Source organism: Etheostoma spectabile, chromosome 6, assembly GCF_008692095.1.
Source record: "Etheostoma spectabile isolate EspeVRDwgs_2016 chromosome 6, UIUC_Espe_1.0, whole genome shotgun sequence".
Classification (NCBI taxonomy): Eukaryota; Metazoa; Chordata; class Actinopteri; order Perciformes; family Percidae; genus Etheostoma; species Etheostoma spectabile.
In genome coordinates this window covers 18,326,295-18,342,110 of record NC_045738.1, presented here as the reverse complement: position 1 = coordinate 18,342,110, position 15,816 = coordinate 18,326,295, and the positions used below count along the sequence as shown (strand labels likewise).

General features: G+C 39.8%; 3 protein-coding genes across 6 annotated transcripts in view; 1 reads left to right on the top strand and 2 right to left on the bottom strand.

The window, feature by feature from the left end:
• Positions 1-6,364: 6,364 nt before the first annotated feature.
• arl4aa (ADP-ribosylation factor-like 4aa) lies at positions 6,365-9,937 on the bottom strand. 2 transcript variants are annotated; one of them, XM_032518469.1, is made up of 3 exons: positions 9,743-9,865; positions 9,004-9,150; positions 6,365-7,824 (listed from the first exon to the last, which is right to left on the bottom strand). In XM_032518469.1, exon 3 carries the CDS (start codon positions 7,721-7,723, stop codon positions 7,121-7,123), a length of 603 nt encoding a protein of 200 aa, XP_032374360.1. In that variant the 5' UTR covers positions 7,724-7,824; positions 9,004-9,150; positions 9,743-9,865; the 3' UTR covers positions 6,365-7,120. The 2 variants fall into 2 exon arrangements, with proteins under 2 accessions (XP_032374360.1, XP_032374361.1); XM_032518470.1 differs by lacking the exon at positions 9,004-9,150 and having other exon boundaries at positions 9,743-9,937.
• vwde (von Willebrand factor D and EGF domains) overlaps positions 9,233-15,816 on the top strand; it is a 47,272-nt gene continuing 40,688 nt past the window's right edge. For 2 of the 3 annotated variants that reach the window (XM_032518465.1, XM_032518467.1), the window contains exons 1-2: positions 9,233-9,326; positions 10,878-10,932. In XM_032518465.1, coding sequence (XP_032374356.1) covers positions 10,929-10,932 — 4 coding nt within the window. In that variant the 5' untranslated portion in view covers positions 9,233-9,326; positions 10,878-10,928. Of the gene's footprint in view, positions 9,390-10,877; positions 10,933-15,816 lie in introns of all 3 variants that reach the window. The other variant, XM_032518466.1, reaches the window with a different exon arrangement.
• On the bottom strand, positions 11,735-14,710 carry c6h7orf78 (chromosome 6 C7orf78 homolog). Its single transcript, XM_032518468.1, has 4 exons — positions 14,140-14,710; positions 12,788-12,872; positions 12,360-12,502; positions 11,735-11,955 (listed from the first exon to the last, which is right to left on the bottom strand). Exons 1-4 carry the CDS (start codon positions 14,566-14,568, stop codon positions 11,869-11,871), a joined length of 744 nt encoding a protein of 247 aa, XP_032374359.1. The 5' UTR covers positions 14,569-14,710; the 3' UTR covers positions 11,735-11,868.

Here is a 15,816-nt window from a genome sequence, read left to right as displayed (position 1 = left end):
AGAGTGGTACCCTCCACCCCCCCTTCCACCTCCAGTCATCTACTCCAGCTGACCGGTCCAGGGTTAGGGTTAGTCTAGTGGTGTCTAGATCCCATCTGGGGGTCTGATGGTTCTCTACCCCTATACAGATAAACAAAATATTTGTATAGCAATAGAGTCTAATCGCCAAAGACTTTGTACATTTTATTGAGCTGAACAATAAACCTAATTTGCATATCTGCAAACTTGTCATTCCTGACTGAAGTGTATCAACGTGAAACAGATGTATGAAATACTTTAGGAGGCAAAACAACCGACTGTAAAGACATAATAACTAAAACTCTTCCATTGCAAGTGAAAAACTTTTTCCCATCATGGCACTGCCACATAAATTATTTACTAAAACATTTAAGAATTTCTGATAATGGTTGATCCTGTGTTTAAAAGGTTTCTAGTTGTATCTTGCCTGAAAATGCTGTTTTACTCCTTTTTTGAGTTTTTAATGCCATGCTCAGCAAACCGCATAACTTGGTGGTTGCACAAAGCACTGAATCTAGGATCCTAAATCTTCCAGCTATTTTGGGGCCTCTCATCTGTTGAATGATGAAACTCAACTGAGCCCACCGCTCGCCATGAATTTCCTCATCAGTCAGCGTGTGAACATGAAGCTTTGGAGACCACAACCCAAATCCACCGTAATCCCTCATGCCCAAACAAGACCAAAGACAGATTTCACAGGCTTGTGCCTCACAATGCCCTGTCTGGAGGCGACACAGCTCTTTGTGAACCTGATTTGTGTCTGGTCATGGGTGCGATGTGGATGTTGAGTGGGTGTAACTGTGGGGCCTAAAGGTTCATGATCAAAATAGTAGAGACTAGAGAATGAAAAAGTCATCTGCCCATCATTGTGTGCACGCCCACACCGATTTTTTTTCCATGTTCTTATTCCATCTGCCAACAGTCCGACTCTCTCAGACGGGGAGTGAGAGGTGAAAGAGCAATCATCAACTCGACAATGAAGCTTTCACACAGGCGGAGCCAAGAAATGCCACTGCAGGAACACTGTCACCCATCCATGGAGACCAAACTGTTGCAAGACACAAGTGGTGCCTGATTAAAAAAAAAAATACATTTAGCTGTGTAGGTTGTCACAGTAACTGCTCGTTTTTGTTTTTGTTGACGGCCAAAGGGTACATTCTATCAGAGTTTGGTGCATTTTGACTACAATTTGTAATATTCACATCACAATAGTCCCACAGTGTTGCATATTTTATGCAAAATATGTGATGTATGACACTACTTCACCCTGTCTTTGACACAAAATTTGGCTATCTCTTAAGTACATTCTCTGTCCTGTGCTACTCGAATCCCAAACCTTTTGAACAGAAACATAAACTATAGAAGATCACAAATTAGGTATAACTGAGCAACTATATGGCCGATACAAGCCAACAGTCTTCGTAGTAAACTTAAGGAAGGAAGTGTTATCAGAAAAATGTACTTAAAGTATCAAAAGTATAAGAACTCATTAGGCAGAATGGCTCCTTTGCCAAGTGTTATTTTATTATAGAATATTGCCATTCTGTTTTTATCACTTACGAATGCATGTAAGAGCATTTTATTATAATGAGGAGCCAATTTTAGATACATTGGGTAGCTGAGTAATGCATCATATAAGTAGGCTGTATTATATTTTATTTGTAAAAAGCAACCTGTAACCATAGCTGTCCAAGAAATGTATTGGAGTAAAAGTATAAGGTGGCATGAAATGGAAAATAAAAAACAAGTATGTCAAAGTTGAATTTAATTACTTAAGTAAAGTTACATTCCAATTCTGCATACTGACGCCTTTAATATAACCCAAGCAGAAATTAGATTTCCTGCTAAACGTAGGCCTATTCAGCAAAGCAGATTAGTTAGTGGTATCAAAATGTATTTTGAGGGAGATAATGTTTAACATTTTAATATAAAATCAGCTCTTGTTTATTTTTTAAATATTCATGGCAGATTTTGAAATCAGCAACATGAATAAAAAAAAGTATCTTACAGGAATCCCAGCCCGATTGACTGATGGAAGACATTAGGTGTATTATTCTGGTGAAAAAGCAATGTCTGTCGGTTTTTCCTGTGTTCGTGTTGCCACAGCTCACTCTCTGTCTCCACGGATCTATGAAACCAGCTTCTCTTCTCTGCACCAAAGAAAACAGGAGTGCACTTCTGTAGCTCCTCAAACAACCCCCCCCCCCATCCTCCTCCTCCTCCTCCCCCTCTCCCCTTGCAGGTGGCCCCGTTTGCTACTTTGAGCAAGGCTGCAGGGCTACAGGAGGAATTCACATGTAAATAGGCCACTCGCTCTCAATAGACTGGGGGAAGAAAAATGAATCCCGTCATGATAACCTTGCATAATAAGCAGGCTAGGAGTATGCATATTGCAATGTCCCCTTTTTAAGTACACAATGGGGTAAATCTCCAAACTCAGCAGAATAAGAACCCTCTGGAGGTGGATTTATGGGAAAGTAAAGTTGTGCAGTTTGACACAAACATTACTGTGTCATGGCCATGCAGAAAAAGAGTTTTACGGCATACTTCCCTCTACAGCATTACACCAAAACATGCTTACAGTATATCCTTATTTTTATTTCTATAGGATACTCCAGATTTCAAAGAATTCTTTGTTTGTGTCATACTGTACACGTGCTGTGGAGGCTGAGCGTTAACAGACTAGCCCAGGATTCGAAGTTGAAAAAAAGCATTTAAACATTTCAAGTTGCACATTGTCTCGTACAAACAAATCAATTAAGCATTGACTCATGTTGTTTTTCTTCTATTTCATCCTGATTTCAACCTTATTTCCCAGTGAGGATCATTTAAATGTCATTTTAATGCATATCATGAAGAGCCAAGTCTCTTTTCTGGGTAAGGCTAACGGCGTTGGCTTTGTTATTCCTTATTGATAGATAGATTGACACAAAAGTAGAACACAGAATTGTTATATGTTTGTAGGTAAGAGTCAGTCCAATTGTCTCCACGCACACACCAAAGGCCCATTGCTTGCATAAAGACACCTTTTTTGTTGTTTTTGCCTTTGAAAACTTTAAGGAACACAATGACTTATTGGGACTTCACCGTAACCCCCAGAGTTAGAAAAGTCCATGCATAGCTTTCTTATCTCGTAGCTCTGTCTGGCACACCCACTGCTAGCCTAGCTTAGCACAGATGCTGGAGATAACCGGTTCCAACTAGCCTACTACTACCAGTAATTGACAAAATAACACCAACATGTTCATATTTACATGTTATGATTTGTATGGTAACAGTGTGTACAAATAACAAGGTCACATGAGACACAGCCATCTTCTGACCATATACAAACTGGGAACTATATTCTCAGAAGCCAAAGCACTGCAACTTCTGCTGCTTGGGCGGAGGGATTTGCTAGCAGCACACGAGAAGCCCCTTGGTGAGGAGCAGAAAGTAACAGTGCTTTTGAGGTGTTGCGCTAAAAGTAGCAGTGCTTCGGCTTCTGAGAATATAGTTCCCAGTATGTATACGGTTAGACGTACATGCTGTGACTATACAAATCACAACATATTATTTTGTCACTTAATGAGAGCTGTAGGCTAGTTGGAGCCTGTTACCTTCAGCATCTGTGTGGTAAGCTAGGTTAGCGCTGGGTGTGCCAGAGTTACGCACGAAGATGAGAAGGATATGTATGAACTTATCTAACTCTGGGGGATACGGTGAATAAGCTAAAGTCCCAATAAGTCGGCATGTTCCTTCAAATGAAAGCTAATTTTACCTAGTATACTTCCTACTACATTGGGTCATTTTAGCTGAAAAGGTACATGTGTATGTATTGAAAGGAAGCCTTGGTTTGAAAGAGCTTGAAAACCACTGGTCTATAGAGTAGTAAAGCAGGAGTAATTATTTTGGGCATCCATGGGCTTATCATTTTTTTTGCACAGACAATATAATAACGACCAATTGTGGGAGCACTTCCAAGGCTTGTATGAACATAAAACTCACCTGGTAGGTTGAATCCCCAAAACATATTAGTAAAAATATCAGGTTATTTTGATAAAAAGCCAAAAGGTACTGTACAGGCCTTTGTTGTCAAGTCAACTAAGACTCCCAAGAAACATTTCAGAGAGAAACATCCAATCAAACATCTTAATCTCCCGACTGGAAGCTTAAGGTCACAGATTGGGTAAATCTTAGTCACATTCTGAACTATGGCGTGGTGTTTTGTCCCTAGTTGCAACAACGCTTCCTGAATTTGCAACATCTCGTAACCGTCTTTCATGGTAACAGTGGATGAGTGTTTACAGCCATCTACTATATGGCAAACATCAGTTCTTAAAGTTTAAGTTGAAATACAATTAAGACAGAGAAAGACAACAGGAATCTATAGTATCGTTGAATTATTTATGAGTCTCCTTGAAAACTTGTGTTCCCATGGCCCATGAGTGTTTCAAGGGAGTGTCTCTGTTGAGGAACACTGAGGATATCATTAAAATAAAACTTTGACACAGGAATTTACAGTGTGGAGAAAACTTCCTGGAACCAGCGCCTCCTCCCAGCTCTATCATATGTTGTCGAAGAATGTCATTGCTCTACAACGTATCCTCATTGAACACCCACGGTAGAACACTGTGTACAGTTCTCAGCCGCCCAACCTGAAAAACTGCCTAACTCAATCATGCCTTAGGCATACCTCCAGTGCACTATAAAAGCAATAATGGGAGAGAATTCTTGCAAGGATGAGCTACTCTAAACAAGACATGCTCATGAGGACACTGCAGGGAGCTTTTACCTCATGTTAGGTTTGAGCGTTTTTGTGCCAAATACACCATCCGAGGTTAATAGGTTAATGCATGGCCCCTGGACAAGAGATTTAGGCACCCTAATCTACCTTTCACAAAAGACTATGCAAGAACAAGGATAAAGGCTGAGATAAAAGATTTTAGACATATTACACTTTGTCACCAAAATACAGGTAACAAGCTTTTTGGTTTACACAAAACCCCTGGGTGAGTTCTTCAGCAGATCAAAGAAAATGGCTTGAAGTCCAGAAGGCATGGACAGGACGTATTAATTGATCATATCTCTCTCTCTCTCTCTCTCTCAAACTCTCTCAAACTCTCACACATACACACACACACACACACACACACACCGTTTCCATTCTTGGCAAACAAGTAGGGAAGAGGCACCTGGACTTCCCAACACAAACACATGATTCATCAATTTTTGACAAAAATGGGGCATTCTGGAAATCAACACTCTAGGATCTAACCCAACCAGGACCCTTGGGTGCCATTCCTCCTTACACTCTTTCCATAATGCCCCCCCCCCTTGCTTGTCAGAGCCACACAACAGATTTGAATTAATCAGTAAGTATTCCATTGATTTAAATAACATCATGTTGGAGCCCTATAAAGTCATTATAATGTGTGAAAATTAGTGCTAAAGGCATGTATTTTCTATTTTTGAATCCAGTAGATCCTCTGAGACACAGCACATAAACCCCACATGAAGGTCACAATTATCACATTTAACTGGAACAGATATTTATATGGTGAGGATGTTTGGCGATTCAGTGTGTGAGCAGTGCAAATCTGCATCAGAGTTATTTTAGAAAGCCAGCTGCTGCACTGGTCTGTCCGGCTTTACAGTCATTAATTGTTTCAAAGGAATGGGAGAGCAAATGGCGTTACTGTTAGCATTACTAAGGCACTGGGCTACATATCTGCCCAGCTAAATCCAAAAATACTTTGGATTGAGAGCTATGGATTGTTTGTTTTGGATGGGATATTGCAACATCCGATCAACAGCAATGTGTCTGTATAAAGCAAGCTCATTAAGAAAACATGGCAACTCAGCACATATATTTAGTGAGAAATGAAAGCCACAATAAAGTCAGAGCTTTCATTTCAGACAATACAGGGCCCGCCCTCCCCCAATCCATCATTTCAATGGTCCTTCAGGTTGTGGGTGTGTTCCTGTGTCAACACAATTTATTGTGCAAGTTGCTTGAAATGAAAACGAGGACCTTTCCAAAGTGATAATTAGAGCAGAGGTTGACTGAGCATGCATTTTGTTTTTTCAGAAACTGCTTGTATCACAGTCACATGACAGAACTAGTTCTTTAGTGTCAACTATCCAGCGGAGAATACTGGTGGTTTAGTGCACGTTTAAAGGGCACACAAACAGATGTTTTCACACATTGCCTATTTTCGTCGCTCCCTACAGATTCAAACAAGCTTCTCCGAGCTCAAGCCGACTATCACCCAAAGGAATTGCAGGTTGCAATCCTGAACTTCTATGCTTTTTTAAATAGAAGATGAACAACAAAGTGAACATAATAACACCCTCCATTTCACCGTCAGCATTGCTCTAAATATGTTTTATTAAGCAAAACTTAACCTGTCTAATGACAACGTGGCCAATGTGGACCAACTACAATAGCATCTGTTGTATTTTACCCAAACATTTCTGTAAAATCCAACACAATATGCTCTATTTAAAAACTGTAAACCTCATACGAAGAAGTGATACTCTAAAGTGCTTTTAAACGATGAGAGATATAAGACAGCAAGCTAATCGATAATAATGCTGTAAAGCATGATAATACTTTTCTTTCACAAAGAAAGTCCAGTGTAAAAAATGAACAAGTTACATATAACATATAAAACAGTAAAATAAAACTTATGTATATTTCATTGCCCCTCTTGTGTAACAATGTTCAATCATTTACCAAATAACCCTTCAACTAGTCAAAGCCTTTTCTTAAATTATTTTTGGTAATATGGTTTGGAACAGCCATTGATGAAACATACAGCATCCTTAAGTTCTCACCACCACCCTTCCAGACCCCAAACCCTCAGTGCTTTTAAATCCAAAAAAAGTCTTTATAATCATATCCACATTTCTGAAACTTTCTCATCTTCATACTGTATTTCTTTAAGTCTCACTTCCTGATCAACAGCGTCATCACAAGACCAAGACCGGGAATCCTAAACCTAAAGTTTGGACTGATAAAACTCAGCATTTTGAATCTGGATGCCTTTTTCCACCCAGGGGGAGAATACTCTTTGTTTCCTTCACATATAACAGCAGAAAAGTCTCTCTCATGACAGGTTTATCTCTTTTTCTTCTGCTGCCGCAGTGCCTTTCTTCTTTTGAGGATCATGTCATGGAGTCTGTCCAGACCCTCCCTGAGTCCATCGCCTATGATAGCGCAGGTTGGCTGCAGGTGCCAGGGAGTTGCAGGGCCCAGTTCCTTCAGTGACAGAACTTTCTCAATTTCAGCAAGTCCCAAAGAGTGTCTCAAGTCCTGTTTGTTGGCTACCACCAGCAGGGGTACCCCCTGGTTTTCAGAGGTCTTGGCAATTTTATGGAGCTCCGTCTTGGCCTCCTCCATGCGCTCTGCATCCACGGAGTCCACCACGAATATGATGCCGTCCGTGCATCGTGTGTACGACTTCCACAGGGGGCGTAGCTTCTCCTGGCCACCGACGTCCCAGAAGTGGAACGTCACAGTCCTCTGGCCGCCCAGAGACACTTTCACCTTCTCCGCATTAAAACCTTTGGTGGGCACTGTGTTCACAAACTCATTGAACTGCAGTCTGTACAGAACGGTGGTCTTCCCTGCCGAGTCCAGGCCGAGGATGGCGATGTGAAACGACTGGAAGAACGGGACGTTGGAGAGGAAGCTAGGCTGTTCTGACAATCCATTCCCCATCTTTCTTCATGAGGAAGGATTGGTGATTTGTGAGATTGTATCCAATTGTCCAGCAATAATCCTTAAAGCTGCCTATATTCCAAAACGATCGCAGCAAAAACCTGAAAACAAATACTGCAAATGTTATTCTGGGTAAACACAGGCTTACAGAAGCAGTAGCACTTAAAACAAGACTATGCATGCAGCTTTGACTGAACAGCTACTGTGGCCACGAGAAGGAATTACAGGATAATGGCCCATTTGATTCACACACATTCTCTCGAGTCTGTCGCATTAAGGACATTATAGTTGGGTGAACTGTAGCACAAGTAGAGAAGAGTCATAGAATCAACAAATTACTTTATGATTCTATGTTACACAACAATAGCTATCTAAAGTTTGCTAACATAAGCTACTAGTCGGACCAGACCAAGGAAGGCTGTGGCAAAATAAGTGTATTTTATTAAGCAAGGGTCTACTTTCTTGCCTGTCAGAAAACAATTATGTTCTCCTTCAAAAGGTACTTTCATATCAATATTCTTTACAATAACAAGGATCAAATCACTATGTGCAGTGTGATAGGTGTCTCTATCACACGATTTGCATGCTCCTGCTAAGGGAGCATTACATCAGCATGCAAAAGAATTCTGACTGACTATGTTGATATAGAAAATGTTAGGGTTGTGTTTACATGCAAAGGTTGAGAGAAATGGGTATTAATGTGAACAATGACCACAACATATGGGCGTGTTCATTTTTCATGTCACTTGAAAGTCCAGAGTGATGCGTCACTTACTAGAAAACATCCTTTATGACCAGGAAAAGGCTTGTTAGCAATATACTATATCTAATCTGATAGCACAACGTCATTATATTGATATGTTACCTATTATAGAATCAAATCATTAAATCAATGTACCATACTTTAATTTCAAAGTGACACAAGGAGGAGTTTACAGCCACCTGAAGTCCAAAACAATGTCTTTATAGCCACCATATTGTTCTAAGTTTAATGAATTCATCTCATATGGGATCAACATTCCTACAGGGGCCTGTCTGCTAGTTTTGCTGTAATTTTGATATAACATCCTTAATTGTATTAAAAATAGAGTTTTGTGTCCAATGACTCGGTATTTTATCTAGACATACGATTAAATGTACAGAGGACTGATAAGTATTTATGTACACGGCAGGTGAGCAAATACATTTTTATGTCCAGTGGAGAATACGTAAAACCTAATCCTCTATGAAGAGAAACGCGGTCTTCTCTAGTGTTTTAAAACAAGCTGAATTCAACTCACGGTGTATTTCCGCCTCGTATATCGGCAACGATGATCGAAAATCCTTCCTCAGACGCGGAGACACCCTCCCTGTCTGTCCTCTATGTCCCAGTGTGGATCCACTGCTGATGGCACTACTGTCAGTCTCGACCAACGCCCACACGAACACTGCGGGAGCATGTGATTGGTGTGTTTCCTCCGTTCTCTGCAAGCTTATTGGCTAACGCTGCTGTCAATCACACGTCTTGCCCGGGAACCAGGATCACCTGTTGCGCCGTCTGTCCGTCACACCATTTCTTACTTTTTACATCAATAATTAATAGTTATTGACCTGCAACCAGATTGTAAGTAAGCCGATGTGTTGAAGTCTGCAATATTTATAAATAACGACTGGAGAGGGAACGAAGGTACATTTAATTGAAAAGTTGTGTATCTATTTGTTTTAAAATGTCCAGAAATGCAGTTTTTACGTTTTGTTGACATTGGTAATAAATGTTTCGTACCTACAAGTTGCGGATACAGGGGTTTTGACAAAAAATCGCGTTCAAAAGCCCATAATACACTTCTGAATGACAGCTACCTTTACACTATTGAGGCTCCATTAGAATTCACTATTTAACGTAACGATAGCCCATATTAAACCATCACCGACATTCAGATAGCATACGTTATAAACACCCCGCAACGCTAGTCGATAAGCTAGCTAGCTTAGTAAGGTTAAACGTTAGCTAGTAGCCGTAAAAGTCAAATTTAAACGTACCGTATATTCAGTTCGGAGTCGGCGTGTTTTCGCTTTTTTGTCCGTTTGTGTGTGTGTTGACTAGCATGGTGGAGAGGAGAGAGAGTGAACGAGAGAGAGAGAGAGAGAGAGTGCGTGTGTGTGTGTGTGTGTGCGTGCGTGTGTGTGTGTGTGAGTGAGAGAGAGAGAGAGAGAGAGAGAAACAGCGCCGCTTCATTCAGTCGCGTGTTTTTGTTCAAAATGATTGGCCAGAGAGGCAGGAAAGGCATCACGCGCCAGAGACTGCCACCACGCTCACTACAGCTCATCGTGCATGAATGAAAACAATCACAAACTGGCCCTCTAGCAACTAGTTTACATAACCTGTCTCTTTTTTCTTAAAGTTTGTAGTTCACAATCGGTTGTTGGAAGTTTATTTTCACACAGAGACAGGGAATATAACACAAAACATTGGCTAGTGGTGCAGGAATTACTCAGACCCAAGGTCCAAAACAGCAATGCAGCTTTGGAAGTAGACTCCTCACAGCAACAACAAAAATCACACACACACACACACACATACACACACACACACACACACACACACACACACACACACACACACACACACACACACACACACACACACACACACACACACACACACACACACACACACAGTGAAAATACACTGATACCATTAAAAGTCTACATTAAAGATCCAAAAGTATTAAAAGCAAAATGTACATAAAGCATTACAGTAAAAGAACTTGTTGGGCAGAATGGTCCCTTTCAGAGTTATAGTATTAAATAAATCATATTGTTGGAATAATATAACTGATGTGTAAGCTGTTTAGGTTGTGTATGGTCCAGTTCATGTTGGCCATGCTCAAAATATTTTAAAATCTAAAGAAACTAAAGAAATTATATCATGTCAATTTAGCAAATGAGCTAAAACGTTTCAGTATTTTGATTTGTTTATTAAGGTTTTTTTTGTTTATATGTTGTGTGTTGTTATTTAATATATTATGTTGTGTGTTTAGTTAGTCCTGTTCTAAATTTGTATAGTTTCATTTATAAAGAATATATTAGATGGACTACTTTTCCCCCCTTCTTTTTTCCAATGATTTCCGAGATTCCAAGTACACTTCCTCTGACTTTTGGCTATTTTTCATAGATTTTTCACAACTGCCTTCAGACCTTTGCACGGCCCGTAAAGAATAAAGACATGTGTAAGTAAAATCTTTATTAGCCATGTAGAAATAATCTTTATTTTCCTGCAATGGATGACTTGATTACATTGTCCAGTATTGCAAAGGATAACAGGGGATTAGCATATGAAAAACACATGGCAGTCTGTGAGACATGTGGTTTTATGCAGTCACTGATATTCTTTTCATTTTAAATTTAGTCTGTGAGCTATGCACACAGTCACAGATGACTCGTTAACTATTTCAGAAATGCTTCGGACATGTGCAGGCTTTGCGTGTTGATAATTCTTGGGGTGCCAAATGAGCAGCTGTAAGAGGAGCACGGGGCAGGAGTTGCCTCCACACGGCTCGTACTGACCGCTCCCCAATATGTGAAATACCTATGTTTTTTTCACAGCCACATGCACTAACATGTATGGAGTGAGTGTGACTTAATGCTCTGCTCAGTTTGCCATTACTCCACTATATCTTTACATTGCACATATGTTTTTGCTGCTATGTTAAGGTTCTGAATGTTGAGTACGGCCCCTTTAAAGCTACAAGAGTTTCTGAATCTGTCAGTGCTATTTGGTCCTTTTTGGTTTATTTTCTGCACTGTAACTTCTACAGGAGAGATAATGTTCATATGTATTTCATTTAAACTGTAAAGAAATCCAATCCTGTGAAGATAGTAACAACCCATTAAAAATTAAAAAAAAATACAATATGGTTTGTAAAATGGCTGTAAGTAATGTGTGCTTTCATTTGACATAGATCTGAATTTTACTAAAAGGCCAAAACATGTATTGTCATTTTTTTAAATGTATTTGTTCCCTTAAGCTTATTTTTTAACTATCAAAACTTGTTACGTTTCATTCCTTTAACATCCCTATTGTAAAGACTGTTTGTTAAAATGTTATGCTTATGCATCATTTAAAGAAACCCAAATATGTAAAAAATGTTTTTTTAAATATAAAGTTATGATCTCTTTTCCCACAACACTGAGAGTTTCTCCTCCACGCGGTCCAAGAATGCGCTGTACGCTCCTCTTCTTTGTCGGTGTCTCTGTGAAGCAGCAGTCAATGTCAGTATTAAAACAGGTGTAACTCCAAACTGTCCAAACTATTGTAAATTATGCAGAGTAAGACTAAGGAATGTAAAATACAACTGATAGCTTCAGTCAAGCAATGTAAATCAAACAAGATGTTTTCCCACTTTTCCTATAATTCACATTAAGCACCAGAAACCACACAGTGTGTTGGTTGAAGTTATTATTTGGCTAAATGTAGATTTTTGTTTTTCTTAGTATACAAACTTGCAGAGGAAAATGCAGGGAGTAAAAACTACAATAGTGAGTATAGAAGTACAGAGTAGCACACAATGGAGTATTAGTACTTGAGGAAATGTAATAAGCGCCCATGTGACTGGCTCTGTATGAACAGTAGATATGACGCCAACCCACTACTGACAGTATAGGAAGCTGATTTTGGAGGCCAGAGCAGCTGAGGGAGTATGAGCCTCGCATCCCACTTTGGCTCCGCAGGTTTATACGTGTCCATCAATGTCTTGGTGTCCTTTGAACTGAAGTCGGACTCTGATCTAGTTGTCCGGACTGGAAAAGAAAATATATTTACTCATTCGGTCATTTGTTCTGACAATGGCATATGAAAATCTAAATAAAAAAAGGCCTTTGACTGAATGAGATATGGTCTGTCTATAGTGTACAGTCTGTAGTGTACAGTGTACTTTGTGTACAGGTCTTGGTTTTTTTCAGTAGATACATAAATGCATGCATTTGTTTCAATAAATGGTAGTGACACAAATGGAAACATTCAGAATACTAACAGAAGTTTAAGTTTCAGCCAAAAAGGACAAAAGATGAAGATAATTCACTTACCGATGTCCAAGTGTTTTAATTTCAAATTCAGGTTACCAGGATCTCTCTCATATGTAGTAACTATGTCTGGAAGGCCTTCATCGAGCTGAAATCAGTGATACAAATCAAAAAGTACATTTTCTTTTTACTTTAGTGTTTATTGCCATCTTGAGGTGAAATCTAACATTACAAACTACAGAGATCTATGCGTCACTCTGAACATGTACCCTGCCTGCCTCTCTACCTATTCGGCCTGTGTGTTCATCAACATGTTGCGTACACGCAAAGGATCTGTCACGGAATAGATAGAAGGAATTTATTAACAAAACAACAACCAAAAGTGTCCCGAGGTAGGCAAAAACTTTCTCGAAAAAATAATCCACAAGCTAAGAAAACCAGAAAGCAAGACAACTAGAGCCAGACAACTAGAGCAAGACAGCTAGAGCCAGACAACTAGAGCCAGACAACTAGAGCCAGACAACTAGAGCCATGACAGCGAGAGACAGACAGCTAGAGCACCGACAGCTAGAGCCAGACAAGCTAGAGCCAGACAGCTAGAGGCAGAGCTAGAGCAAGAAAATGAGCCAGACAACTAGAGCCAGACAACTAGAGCCAGACAACCAGACAACTAGAGCCAGACAACTAGAGCCAGACAACTAGAGCCAGACAACTAGAGCCAGACAACTAGAGCCAGACAACTAGAGCCAGACAGCTAGAGCAAGACAGCTAGAGCAAGACAGCTAGAGCAAGACAGCTAGAGCCAGACAACTAGAGCCAGACAACCAGACAACTAGAGCCAGACAGCTAGAGGCCAGACAGCTAGAGCAGACAACTAGAGCCAGACAACTAGAGCCAGACAACTAGAGCCAGACAACTAGAGCCAGACAACTAGAGCCAGACAGCTAGAGCCAGACAACTAGAGCCAGACAACTAAAGCCAGACAACTAGAGCCAGACAGCTAGAGCCAGACAACTAGAGCCAGACAGCTAGAGCCAGACAACTAGAGCCAGACAACTAGAGCAAGACAACTAAAGCCACACACGGAGCCCAAGACAAATACATACACTGACAAGAGAAGCCACGACACGACAGAACACAACAATACAGAACAATGATCCGACAAGACACAAAGAAAACACAGAGACTAAAACACACAGGTCCTGGGTAGAAACAAGGGACAGGTAACACAAGGGGCTCAGAAACAGGTGTAACAAATCAGGGCGGGGCAGACAATTATTCAGGAGGGAAAACACAAGACAGGAAGTGAACCAAGACAAAACGGGGGAGAAAAAAAGGAAACACTACAACAGACTATTGTGACAGTACACACACATGGCAAACATACAGCATATTTTGTGTTTGCAGACACTTACCGGTCTGAAGTTATGTGGTTTGGGGTTCTTGTAAGGCCCAGAAAGGTACTTCCCAGTCTTGACAAACATCAGCTCAGATTCCAGAGCACCAGGAGGCCTGAATGATGTGATGAACTTTGGAGACACTTCCCTCTTGTGACTCTCATGTAAAACATTTGGTAGAAATATTCCAGTTCTCCTCTTTGTTTCACTTGGTTGAGGTAGATTTGAATGCGTCTTTCTTTCTTTCTTCTGTGGCACTGACGGAGATCTGTACAGTTTAAGAGAGAAATCTGGTGGCTTGATGCTCCACACGTCGCTGTGGCTCTCACTCTCGGGGAGTGTGAACCATTTGCTTCTTGCAAAAGAGAGACGCTGACTTGCGGAGAATTGGATTTTTTCTTCAAAGCTGACTGAGGACACTGGATGCAACAAATAGTTTGGAGCCATTTTGATTTGTTGATTGGACAAATAAGGTATCTGCTTACCTTGGAACCCCTGAGCAGTCTAGGTTTAAATCCACAGAGTTTGAGGTTGTACTGTTTGTTTGTATGCCAGGAACACCGTGGCACACGGGTTGATTACAGACACAACACATAAAAAGTGCTGCCTGGTAACGAGTGCCTTCAGTCTTCTTAACAAAAAGAATTAAGTGAAGTGGGCTAAGCTCAGTAGGACATTCAACAAAAACAGGAACTTAGCAACGGTGCAAACAAAGTGCCTTCTGAATAGTAGAAATCATGGCATCTTAAAATCCTGGTACTCTACCAATCTCACTTAAATATTTACTGTTGCAGGTAGAATATAATATTTACATATGCAGTAGATTGTGTGTATATTAAATCTTTATTTCTGTTTTGAAGAAAAACATATTTACATTAAGTTTCACGTTTACAAATCAGCAATTTGGAGACCCAACTTTGATAATGTTCTTCTTACTGTAGAAGGAAGATGGTTCATGTTTTTCAGATTTTGTAGAGTCATAATAGAAGTCATAATAGAAGTCCTATTTACAGTCTCATTGTAGGGAGTCATATTCAATTTACGATTAAAATGGCAATTCAAAGTGCTTTACGTAAGGCATAAAATGCATTAAGAAAAAATCTAAAAGGAGCGCAGGACAACATGTAAAGACATAAATTGTTTTTTTAAGTGACATAGGAGATACAAACTAAGATATGTACTGTATGTCGAACATCTAAAACATGACAAGGGACCCCAACTAGACATAACTAACCACTGTTTTAATTTTTAACAACACAATGGGTTTTCTTATCATAATGTTTCTTTATGTAAAATAATAATCCGAGTTACTAGTAACTATAGCTGTCAAATAAATGTAGTGGTGTAAAAAGTACACAATCTCCAAGTAACATAAAATGGAAATACTGATTAGAAATACCTCAGAACTGTACTCAAGTACAGTACTTGAGTATATGTGGGTAGTTATTTCCCATCACAGTTACAACAGAAATGGTTGTGTGAATTTGTAATGTCAGGATAATTCCACCTGGTGGCAGCATATTCAGTTGGTAGCAGTCAGCTCAAACATTGATATAACTACTTACGTTTTTTCCTTAGTGGATTTTTAACATGAATTATATACCTTATGACAAAAAGAACGAATCACACTTCCATTTTTAATTGAATTTAAGACTGATTGCATTCCCTAAACATATATGTTATCTCAATTGTTTG

Bases quoted from the DNA above. Each gene is read 5' to 3' on its own strand.
- arl4aa (XM_032518470.1), bottom strand. From the start codon at position 7,723: ATGGGGAATGGATTGTCAGAACAGCCTAGCTTCCTCTCCAACGTCCCG.
- c6h7orf78 (XM_032518468.1), bottom strand. From the start codon at position 14,568: ATGGCTCCAAACTATTTGTTGCATCCAGTGTCCTCAGTCAGCTTTGAA. The intron at 12,873-14,139 runs GTAAGTGTCTGC...CACTGATTTCAG, and splicing joins AACCACATAACTTCAGACCG to CTCGATGAAGGCCTTCCAGA. The intron at 11,956-12,359 runs GTCAGTAGTGGG...GCTGCTTCACAG, and splicing joins CAAAATCAGCTTCCTATACT to AGACACCGACAAAGAAGAGG.